Source organism: Opisthorchis viverrini, assembly GCF_000715545.1.
Source record: "Opisthorchis viverrini unplaced genomic scaffold opera_v5_95, whole genome shotgun sequence".
NCBI lineage: Eukaryota > Metazoa > Platyhelminthes > Trematoda > Opisthorchiida > Opisthorchiidae > Opisthorchis > Opisthorchis viverrini.
In genome coordinates, this window is record NW_008751752.1 from 469993 (window position 1) to 482352 (window position 12360).

Sequence of the window (12360 nt, forward strand, 5' to 3'; positions counted from 1 at the left end):
CGAGAAGCGTCGAGTCAAAGGTGCTCGATCCGGATTGGCTGGCATTCTGACCAATCAGAGCGTGCCTTCGTTTGGTCCGTGTCCTGCACGTGACACATCCGTCCAAATGATGTGATGTTCGGTCATTAGGGACAGCTGGCCTCCGTACACAAAGTGGCAAATATACTACGTAAGAGCACAACTGTAGGGAAATAATATCTCGTGTGGGGCTGTTGGAGTTTGATATTAAACAGGTGATTCGGAATAGTGTAAGGTAGAAAAAGATCCGACTAGTATAAACATGGTCCAATTAGAGTGTGCTTCCAATCGTGAATCCAGGAATTCCGTAGACAAAAAGCTTCAATACAAACAGACGGAAGAGCTAGGGAACGGGAGCAGACAAATGGCTTCTCGGAAATCATTGTTCTTCTCCATCTCCTCTTTTTTTGTCGCACACCGAGTTTGATCGCAGGACTGAATTTCGAAAAGAAATTCCCGAAATTCCTCAAAGAGGGTGGATGACTGTATCAGATAAGGAAGGCGGATCTAGTCTTTGTGTGCCGTGACTAAATGCTACTCATCAATACGCATAGGTAGTACAAACTGGTACACCAATCCGGCTTTCAAACATGGTCTGAAGAAAACCGGGTATCTTATTGATGTCGACATAAAATTAATGAGTAGAGTAGGGAGATTTAGACAACTTACCTCGGCCCCAGAGGCCAAAGTGCTCAGCTCTTCCGACAATATTTTCAAGCATGCTATGAATTTCAGCTGATTCGCGATCAAATCCACCATTCCTTCAGCTTCTGCGAACGACAGAAAAAGATAAAGCAGAGTGGGATATATTCAATCAAGCAATCCACCGGAACACTCCGGAACAACTGTTCCGGAAGTTTTCGAACGGTATGGCTGAGAACTAAACTACAAAAAACAGTCTTACAAACCCGACGATCAAACTCTGTACTACCACTGTTTGCCCCATCGTTCAAGAGCAACTGGAGGATTCTGCGGAAGATGAGCTGTGCTCACTTGAATATATAAACCCCGTGAAGGTAACCAACGGGAATAGGTTGAACAGAAATCGCAGCGTCCGTCACCTTCAGATAGGGTGATCGTACGATAACATTTTGTTGAACAAAGAGAGTTAGACATACTACATGAGTAGCCTATGTTGTATTGAACTGATAAATGCGGATGTCCTTGTACAGAACTGTCCGATACCTGGAGGCACTGGTGTGTTTTTAAGCACAACATAACCGAGTACGACGTAGTTCTACGCGTTTAACTTCGCGTTTCGACCGATTGGTGCACGTTCCTCCATTGTTGCCTGATTTTGCAGACAGATCTGGAGGGATTGGGAGCCCATCACCACGACTGATGGAGTCAAGTGGGAAAAAGAAAAATAGAAATTAATTATTGAGAAGCGACTGGCCCAGGGGACCACAAACCTGAAGGTCACTTCCCAGAGAGGCAGCTATCAGCTCAACCAGTATCGACTAAAGACAGACACGCGCGCGAACTTCAAGTGTTAGACTGAGTGGAAACTGCACACTAGCGGTATCTCTTCGATTCAGTCGCTGTCCAACTAGATTTGAACCTCAGGAGTTGTCTTCCGTTTTTTCTGGACCTACTGCGTCGGTGGACAGATGGACAGGAAATGCATCAACTAAAGTTTGTGACTTGTTTATCACTTTTACTCATCCGCTGCATTTTGGTACCAACATTTTCTCCTATGAAGCTCCTAGAGTCACAAACCTAAAAGATTCAAATGAGCTGTCGAGAGGAAATCTTGCTGGTGACTTGGAAGTTGAAAAATCAAATAAGTCAGATCGTATCACTCATAATAAGATACTGAGTTTGCAAGATTTTCTTGTATTGTGCAATCCATAATGGCATTTCACGCACTTGTGGCGTGTTGTGCTGCTTATGCGGGCTAGTGCATGCCATCTCAACAGTCTGTGTGCATTCAGTGACCATCTGGGGACTTGAGTAGTCTAGTAGCAGTAATAGTTGTAATAGCATTGCACGCGGTATGTCCATCCGAATCCATGTCAAGAATAGAGCTTATTTATTTGACTTACCCTCACAAATAGACGATTCCGCAACGGAATCCTGAGTCAATCCTGTGGCACTTTCGACCGGTCGTACGGAGGTTTCTGGAATCGGGTTACTGTGGTCCGAGTCACTGTCACTCAATTCTATCTTGAACGGATCCGTTGATGGCAAGTTGGGAGTGGACGATACCGGCTCATTGTCATCATCCCACAGAGAAAACACATTCATGTCTCTTCCACTAGATAAGGGATATGCGAAAAAAAATAACTATCGTGCGCTGAGTTGAAGGTTCGATTGAGAGAGCATATCCGATACGTCAAAAGGATTTGTCGAGATCACCCCAACTTGGATCACAGAGTGAATTTTTATGATCAGACAATATCCCTTCAGTAAGACAATGGACGAAACCAACAGACTGACCAGTTTTTAGTTTTTAGCCGTTAGAACAAGGAACTAACAAACACCGCGTGGAATTTTCGGGGTTAGGGTTCACTCGAACGTTCAATCGAACGTCGTAAATCAAGGGGCGAGATGGCCCAAGTGGTAAGAGCGCGAATTTACTGACCGGATGGCCCGTGGTTCGAATCCGACTTCCGCCTCTCGACTTCTCCTGTCTAGGATTGGGCAACCTGGCAGTATCTCAGCCCTCGCGCTTCCTTCGGGTGGCATGACAGCTAGGCATCGGAAGGGTGCTACAGCTGGACGCCTCGTAAAGCAGTCGACAGCTGAAGATCCAGCTATCGCGGCAGTAGTCGCGCAGTTTTGTAAAAATTGAATTAAACAATTTTTGACCAACCAGCAGCGATTCACCTATAGACTGTGCATCAAGAGCCGTCGTATTTTTGTTAATCGGGGTGTAGCTTATACCAGTTGATGAGAGGTGATAGCCGCACGAAAAAAAAGTCCAACATTTTATCGATGTGGATAGCCGAGCATTAGCATAACAGTTCTGATGCAGAAGATCACCCCTGGTCTTTTATCGTGCTAATAACTATGCCAATGCAAGCGAATTTACTTGCCACGTAATTGGGGCTTCGATGCCAGATCAGCGTCCAATTCACACTGGCGTGCTACCGTCCATGTCTGAGCGGCTGTCGAACAATTCATCGTTCTTGAATCCTATGGCTTACATGTTGAACGCGCATTGAACGGATTCCACATCGGAAGGATTTGCATTCTTCGTGTGAACCTATCCACACTGGATGGTATCCTGTGTCTCCAACTTTGCTCGGAGAGTGCGTCCGAGTGGTTAACTATGCTGAGTTTGAAACCGAAGTCATCGGTGACAAATGTGCCCTCGTGGTCTTCGCAATAGCTCATTCATCACCTGATAAGCAGAGAACATTTGAATGACCCCATCATTGCAGTTCACTTTCGGACAAATCTAGTACAAGCTCAATATAGGACGACAATAGAAAAAACGCACTCGACAATGATAGGACGACAAAGAAAAAAACGCACCCGACAATGGCAGTAGTAAAACTTACCTCGACGTGGGAACCAGGGTAGCCTGACTAGCGGTTGCCAAGGCCTCCATCGGTTCCACGTTTCCCGATAGGCTGCGATCGAGCGTAGCGATAATTGAACTTGCGCGGCGTTCCACTTCGACGATTGGAAGTAGCGGGGGTATCTTGCTCAACACTTCTAAAGCTAGCGTGGGACAACCAAGGGCGGAATAGTGGTGCGCAGTACGGAAGTACAGACGACGTTCCAAGCAAGTCATCTGACGCATCGCTGGAGAATCAATGATACTGGTGCTAGAAGTACCCACACGCCATTGACGAAGCACAAGTGGGTGTTTACGCAAGAAGGTGTAGAATTTGAAGACGCTTGGATAGACTGACGTATGCAATGTGTTGCTACTGCGTGGTTGTCCGTCCTCGGAGCCGACCAGACTGAGTGTCTTCTCCAACAGCTGTGGATGTTGTGGACTGAGGTTCACCGAGAAAGCATCCGCTTCCGTTGTGGTGCGGCTGACCGGTGGTGTTATACTGCCGTTTGGTTCGGGGCCTTGTAGCAGAGTGCGCAACGATGCTAAAGGATCACCCTGAGAATAACGGCAAGGTATACATTTGATGAGTGATTGAGTGACTCACTATAACCGTTATTGACAGTAGTAGGCAATCACAGTGTTCAAACGGATGGGTGAGACGGGATGAGCAAGAAATGAGCGCGCTAATCAGAGTTTTAAAAGCTCACCAGCGACCAGAATGCCATGCTTCGTAGGAAGGGATCATCGCTCGTGATTACGTGCTGACGTAGAAGACGATGGAAGGGAGATTCTTCCTGCAACTGGTCCATACCACGGAAGCTTGATGTGTACAGTCTGTCCAGATGAGAATACAAATACGAGGTTGTGAGTAAATGAATAGACACGCTAATACTGTTCGATAGTTGGCTTGAACAGAGACAGCAGGGTGAAAAAATGGTTTCTCACGTGTATATCAACCCACACAGAGCTCGAAAGATGTGTTCTTATCAAAATGGGACTGAGATGGTTCAGTTTACAAATTGCGAGCACACGGACACAGAAAGTGCGATGAGACTACGGACGGATCGAAGAGGGGATGCAAGCCTACCTAACCAACACGACAGCCAGTTGCAAATCCTTGAGTGTATCTAAACAAACTCGTATGGCGTCGTCCAGACATCCGGCCAACAAGAATAGGCCTGCTGCATGTGTGTACCGGTGTTGGCTGAGCAGGCGAAACGCGTTCAGTTTGGCCTGGCGGCAAGCTGGACGACCTGGCCCGAAATCAGAACGGAAGAAATTCTCCAGTGTTTTGTTCCCAATCGACCTGGGTGAGTGCGATAAAGAGAGCGACAGAGACATGACGAAATGAGAATTTGAAAACCGGAGGAGTGTCAGAATGCTCGCCGCTAGCAATCAAGACACAACATTGCAAGGTGACGGGGATGATGAATGTTGCAGTGCTGGAATAACAGCGAACAGCGAGCGTATGAGCGACAAAATGAATCGATACAACAGTTGCGGAAAGTGAAAAAAGATTTTATTCTAGTGAGTACTAGTACCGTACTTTCTAGGTAGTGCTAATCGTGATCGAGATTTCACGCTGCAACTGAAGCCAGATTACAGCGAAAAGACGAGAAGCACTGTTTCAGTGTTTGATCTTTTTTGGGAATCATTAGGCAGTGCTCACTTCGCGAAGTTCTAGGGAAGAATGTGGTTTGTGACCTTCCCGGTAGCGGTTGGGATCAATACGATTAGGCCACGAGCGGCTGATCACTAGCTTACCCTGAGAGAGAGAGAGAGAGCCACTCACTCTTCAATTCACTTATACTGGTTCCTCAAATGAAGCCTTTTAGATAACTTCGCTCAGCTGTAAAAACCTTCCGGCGCCTAGCTGCCATGCTATCCGGAGGAAGTACGAGGGTTGGGATACTGCCAGGTTGCCCAAGCCTAGACAGGGGAAGTCGAAAGGCGGAAGTCGGGTGCGAACCACGCACCTTCCGGTAAGTAAATTCGCGCTCTAACCGCTTGAGCCATCTCGCCCATTTCAGATGACTCATGCGTCTTTTGAAACTTTGTTCCTTTCTGAGAACATTGATTGCAGTTCGTCCCTAATATGTTTCGAACCTCCAACAAACAAGTCGCAGACTGGAATCTCCCGAGATCTTCGGGAGTGGGTGGGCATTGTTGCTGATTCCTAACAAGAATGAAACAGTAGTGGAGTGCTTCTCAATTCCCCAGCGAAGTGACATCACTGGCACAATGAAACCTCTGTCGACAGGCCAGTTCACTGATTCGCCAAAAGATATCGCTCCCTACCACCAGAGTATTGCTCCTCAGGCAGCAACGGGATATTTCGACAAAGAATACCAAGAGAATACAGAATTTTCATTGGCTATTAATTGCTGTCGCGCCAATTTCAGGAATGTGTCAGCGTGATGTGGAGCAGTCAGGACTGCTTCTTATGAAAAAAATCTAAACCGATTTGAACCAATTAAGCAACCAGCCGACGGGAACTGACCTCTTCGTGGTTAGCTGGGGAGCGTCCACATTCTGCCCGACCCCAGATAAGGGACGAGTGATAAGGTTTCTGCTCTTAGAGGAACAACTATATGGAGGTCAATCAAATGCCATCAAAGTTGCGACAACCCCCATTAGGTAGGATTGTTAAAGTGCTTTGTCTAGCATCGCTCTGTGGAGAAAAACCGCAATTCCGAAAGTACAGTGTGAATAAGTCCCGACCCTTAGGTGATTCACAACTTACGCTGCAAGACTCTTATTCCTCAGGAGAAGGAAACCTGCCAAAACTGAATTAATACATGCACCTAGGTGATCAAACACAAATCTATGGATCCTAGGAGAACGGGGGGTTTCCCGCTTCACAAAATGCTGTTCGGTAGGATTTGCCAGTGAAGAAATTATAGAACGCATACCTGGCGAAGCCGCAACCGGATCGTTCGCTGCGGGCACTCGAACGCAAAAGGCTGTGATCATGACACAACAACAGTAGCACTCACTTGAACAGTCCGGCAACAACGTTGGCCTTACACATTGCCGCATAGAACACCACGGATTCCATAGGATCTTTGGTTTGCTGAAACGAAGTTCGGGCGATCTGTCCGAAAAGACAAATTGGTTTGAATAAAGAAGGTAACATACATCCACATGAGCTCAGAAATACAACATCTTGTTGATTAGGGGGTTAAAGACCTGCAGCCAGCAAGAAGTGGGTACGGTATGACTTCGAACAGACTAACAGCAACCTCAGTCGTCTTGTGGAGTTTGTAAAGCTGAATATGCCTGGTCCTGTGGTATGCCTACAATCCCAGACACAAGGTCAATTCGGACGACAGACAGACAGAGCTATTGTTATCTGGAAACTGGAAACTAAAAAGCCCTCAGGACATAATATCAACTATTCAAAGACCGAAAAGGTCCGGAGCGACCCCTACCTGGCTCAGCTAATTGGGCTATGGGATCTTGCGCAACGAAGATCGACTAAAAGAGTTGTGTGAAGAGCTCCACAACCGTCACTCCCAAATTCAACAACCATCAATCGAAAATTACCTGGATTAGCTGAACGGACTCACGAGAGAATTTGTCAACCTCATAGAGAAAGCGTGATACTAGGCGATCCAACTATCAAAAAAATTCAGCATAGCTTTTATCCCCAGGTGTCAACCATACAGGATGAAAAATCGTTCAGCTGTAAAACCCTGTCGGTGTCTAGCTACCACGCCACCCGAAAGGGGCACGAGGGCTGGGATGCCGCCAGGTTGCCCAGGCCTAGACAGGGGAATTTGAGAGGCAGAGGCCGGGTTAGAACCACGAACCTTCCGGTCAGTGGATTCGGGCTCTAACCACCTGGTCCATCTCGCCCCTCCGGATGGGTGGCGCACCTCATTATTGCATTGTAACTACCGAGTAAGAGTTATTTCAACACTTTTATAGGAAACAACCGATATTTTGCGAGTGCAAAATGGTTTACTAATCACTGATGTCCGGCATGTTCATCAGCAAAACGGCTCTTAATCACCTGCGTTATGCCTCTTGTTTTTTTTTCTGTCCAGGCTCGCCCCATACAGACAGCACACACCTAAACGGTCACGTACCTTTTCCACACACCGACGCAGTAGCGTATCGCTCCGAATCCACCATCCACAGCCGTAACGTTTGAATTCGACCCAGGTCAGTTCCTCGGAATTCGGAGCGAACTGCTTTGTTGGTATACGAGCCAGGAGTTCCTCTGTAGCATCCGAATGAAACGCCCAAGCCAAGCTGGAGTTTGTCAGGCCAGATGACTGTGATAACGAAGAGGGGGACACCGATAAAATACCGCAATGATAAATAGATTCACATCAACCGCATACATTCACAGAGGAAAGCGCAAACTGTGGTGGTCGGTATAGGTCACACATAATCGTATAGAGTGGTAACACAAAGATGATGTGGGTTATATAAAAACAACATCATGGCAGCCGTAAGGACAAATAAGTCTACTTGAGGAGTGTGTGCGTCGCAGTCGGCTTTCGTCACCACAGAAGGAAAGTGGCATCATGGTCACCGGCGCTCAATTTGGCGATAACTCAACAACTACTGCAGTAGGACATAAATCACTGTCAATTCAAGACGAAGTTTTTCAGGGAATCAACCTACATCCATCGAGGAGGCCTCTTACTCCCGTCCTAATCAAAAAAATAAAGGATAAAGGTACGGCTAATGTGGGACATTTGGAAAGTGGCAAGTTTCAGCTGTCTTTCCGATTTGAAAGAAAACGGACCAAAGAAGTGCACGGAGGTCAGCCGGCCCTAACAACCGAACACCACATCATTTTGACGGGTGTCACGTGCAGGACACGGGCAAAACGAAGACATGCCCTGATTGGTCAGAATGCCAGCTAATCCGAGTCAAGCACCTTTGACTCGACGCTTCTCGCCCCCTCACGGAGATTCTGGCATGACCTTGTGGAATACCCTGTGATTGCCCTATAAATATGGTTGTGTAGAGCTACGGTGCCTTTCGATACACCATAGTGGTTGGAGCAGGAAGCTAAGGGAACAGAGATACGAGTTGCACTACCGTTTAGCAAGACACAACAAGAAGTGAATGTGAAAGCCAACGGAATTTCATTCTGACGACCAGTTCATCCGACCAAGAGTACACTTCAAAACTGACAGAGATTCACACTCGAATAGAAGTGTGTTGCCCCGGGAATTCGAAGCTGTCGCAGCCATCATCCAGCTCATGAATCGACAGCGACGAAGTGATGTGGGTTCACAGGTTGACTAGCAATCCCTTTTGTTGCGAAACATGGCCGCTGCGTGTTGAAGCCCTTGCTCTAATCACCGCCAACTTCGAACCACTGTACATGCAAGGCAAGAACATCGAATGAACAATGTTGAAGGGCGATAAACAGTAATCAACTCAATGCACGCCCCTTGAGAGTATGAAACGGCTGAACCACCTACACTGTCTGTTCAGCCATGCAATGAACTCGGCTACACGAAATGGATTCATTTTCAGCGTCTTTATGAGTAGTATGTTCTGTCCAGACAGGCATCCATCGGTGTGTTTGGCGTTGAAACCGTTGTTGTAAAATCAGAATCGTTAACTTCCCCTGATGACCTGTTCAGACAGGTTATTAATAATACAGGGAAGCCCTTTGGAAGTAAATCTTATCGAGCTAACATTTGCAGAACAGCTCGAAAGTTGAAAGATCCAGGAATACAGCATCGAAAACGGAAGGATACTGTCGACTGCAGTGAGGAAAATTCGCCTTAGATAGGGGAACTGCGGAGGCAATCAATGCCGCACTCGATGTGTTTAGTGTTGATTAAATCCAGAAGAAACTGATACTATTGGGCGATGACTGAAGCAAATAAAACAAAACAGTTTGCTGACACAAAAGCGTTTCACGCTTGTCTGAATCTCAAGGGACCGCATCCCTCCCCCTTGGAGAGAACCCCTACGTATCTATAAACAGATAGGACAACGATCTGATCGCCCATTCAACAAAAAGTCAATGATGAGCTGATTTCTGTTGGATAGGCTGACAAGACGAAAACAAACACAGTGATCACTCAAAAACAAAAATAGGTAGTGCAAACAGCGAGATAACTTGTTGGAAAGATAAATCACAATGCAGGGATGAGGGCGGAATTGCGAAGTGTGCTGATTATCTCCTCAGTTAGGTTCTGAACGTCACACGAGAACGAGGACGATCGTGCGAAAACAAAACTCACACACGATTCCACGGAACGGGCCTATGTGATAAGGGGAGCATAACCAGAAGGTATGACTACACATGAATGGAACAAATCCAATCTAGTGGGTGAGAGCTGCATCAGACAAAAGAAGAAAACCGAATACAACGAGCACCCTCTAAACGGACTGACCAGAAATGATCTCTTCAGAGTTGTAACACAGAAATGGATGATGCTGATCAAATGTCTGCCGACTTGTTTGCCAGCCAATTGACTTGCAAACGTGTTGTGGCGACGAGCAATCTGACCAGCAGCCAATAAACGCACCGACATTTGAGTACATTGTCAATGGATGAGTTTTTTTAAAACATACCAGTAAGTGGGCTCGTCTAGCCGGTGGAAGAGTGCGACTCAAATACGAGTAGAGTTGGACGGTGAGCAGGAAGCGGAGGCCACATTCGTCCAGACCTGCAAATAGGAAAGCGGCATATTTTTTGGAAGAAAGCAATCAGATGCCTCGGGAGGTAATGGAACAAGGCGTTGCTAAAAAAAGCTTCAAATGACAGACTTTTCGTTAAACAACAAGGAAATGGTAATCGACAAAAATGTCCCCGATCCTATAGCCAACGGATAACTAACCATGGTTAGGCTGAATCGGTCTGGCCGACGTGGTAGTACCATCTTTGATGGGCACGGGATTGGTGTCCGGATTCGTGTTACCCAAACGGTCCGTCACATCTGTTTGTACGTTGGCCATCAGATCCGCAATACCCAACAGGTACATCTGATCCAGTGGAGATAAACCGGGCAGTTGGCGGACGGTCAAACTAAACCGGCGGGGGGGGGAGTAAACGTGATGAGGTGAATCATGAATGGAGCTAAAGTTAAGCAGGATCAGAATGATAAGTAAAGCGGCATACGAACTGAAGTGTTTCTTGATAGTTCGGTACCAGAACAGCTGACCCATGAGGCACAAAAGCCAGGCAAGCAACACGGACAAGAACCAGTCGTCTAGGTTGCAGCAATCAGTCAGGTGTGTAATCCAAAGCACCCAAGAAGCAGATAGCTGAGGTGAAATCACAAGGTATGGTAGTCTATACCCGATCAAATGTAGAAAAAACCGAAACAGGTGGATCTGAACCGTACAACTCTGGAATATTCAACCTCCGTTCCTTAAGTGTGTACAATTTTTAACCGCTCGATATTCGGATCGATCACTACTCCTTTCTGACCATTCCTGTTCAATGTATGGCTAATCATGACTCCGATAAATCTGGATGGGTTTGTGAATGTCTCACACGGGCTTTCCAGTAGGTAAGTGGGTGGGTAACAAAAGAAACCGGTTAAAGGGTGACGCGCATATGCAACAATTTCTCCCTGATGATCGAGTAACCTGAAAGTAGCACGGTACTCAAAATGTTGCTGAAAACGCTTCGACAGCAGATAATCATAAACGAGAGACTCAGGTGAATCAAGCTGAATCTTCTGTCACAACCTAATACATGTACAAACGAGAGTACTTTTTCGAGGTTGCCCAACTTGTTTGTTCGGTTTAACTTATTCTGTCAGAAATAACTGTCAGTTTGCAATCGGTGCTCAAGTCGCTCTCACTAGGGATACGAAAATTTTCTTTCTGCCACACAATTATTTATCATATTGCAGTTAAACGGAAAACGATATGAGAAACCTAATCTTCTGAAAACTGTTCAGAGCACAAGACAAAAAAGGGCACAGAAAATCAATAACAGAAAATCAACAACTGAGTTAGAGGGAACAAGACTAGAGTTGTTAACAAGGACGAAATTTGGAATGAACATGAGTGTGGATGAAGCCAGCTCGTATGGAATGTGTGATACCAAAGTCAGTTAGTTTCTCATCACTAACTCATGTGAACTTGAACCACTTGTGGACAGATGATCGAGCTGAAAGTAGCACGGTACTCAAAATGTTGCTGAAAACGCTTCGACAGCAGATAATCATAAACGAGAGACTCAGGTGAATCAAGCTGAATCTTCTGTCACAACCTAATACATGTACAAACGAGAGTACTTTTTCGAGGTTGCCCAACTTGTTTGTTCGGTTTAACTTATTCTGTCAGAAACAACTGGCAGTTTGCAATCGGTGCTCAAGTCGCTCTCACTAGGGATATGAAAATTTTCTTTCTCATATTGCAGTTAAACGGAAAACGATATGAGAAACCTAATCTTCTGAAAACTGCTCAGAGCACAAGACAAAAAAGGGCACAGAAAATCAATAACAGAAAATCAACAACTGAGTTAGAGGGAACAAGACTAGAGTTGTTAACAAGGACGAAATTTGGAATGAACATGAGTGTGGATGAAGCCAGCTCGTATGGAATGTGTGATACCAAAGTCAGTTAGTTTCTCATCGCTAACTCATGTGGACTTGAACCACTTATGGGGACCTGATCAACCGAACGATCATCAATGATCAAAACTGAGAACGTGAATATCTAAAAGTTCATAAAGGAAACTACTCACAAGGTTGCTGAAAACTCTTCGACAGCCCACGACCGGTTTCGGCCTTCTGTTTCGGGCTCATCAGGTAGGCGCAGCCCCCGAGTTTCCGTCAACCTTATGTTCTACTTGAACCCAAATTGGACTGTTTTCGAGAAATACACTCAGTTGC

The 12360-nt window shown here is 46.0% G+C and overlaps 2 protein-coding genes across 2 annotated transcripts in view; one reads left to right on the top strand and one right to left on the bottom strand.

Moving 5' to 3' along the window:
• T265_05221 (hypothetical protein) overlaps positions 1–12360 on the bottom strand; it is a gene marked incomplete at both ends in the record, with an annotated part of 71548 nt that overhangs the window by 24401 nt on the left and 34787 nt on the right. Inside the window, 9 exons of the mRNA XM_009170176.1 lie at positions 688–788; positions 2064–2275; positions 3525–4084; positions 4237–4363; positions 4617–4835; positions 6526–6623; positions 7621–7809; positions 10085–10179; positions 10351–10538. Coding sequence (XP_009168440.1) covers positions 688–788; positions 2064–2275; positions 3525–4084; positions 4237–4363; positions 4617–4835; positions 6526–6623; positions 7621–7809; positions 10085–10179; positions 10351–10538 — 1789 coding nt within the window. The remainder of the gene's footprint in view (positions 1–687; positions 789–2063; positions 2276–3524; positions 4085–4236; positions 4364–4616; positions 4836–6525; positions 6624–7620; positions 7810–10084; positions 10180–10350; positions 10539–12360) is intronic.
• T265_05222 (hypothetical protein) overlaps positions 10970–12360 on the top strand; it is a gene marked incomplete at both ends in the record, with an annotated part of 8610 nt that continues 7219 nt past the window's right edge. The window contains one exon of the mRNA XM_009170177.1: positions 10970–11025. Within this exon, the coding sequence (XP_009168441.1) occupies positions 10970–11025 (56 nt within the window). The remainder of the gene's footprint in view (positions 11026–12360) is intronic.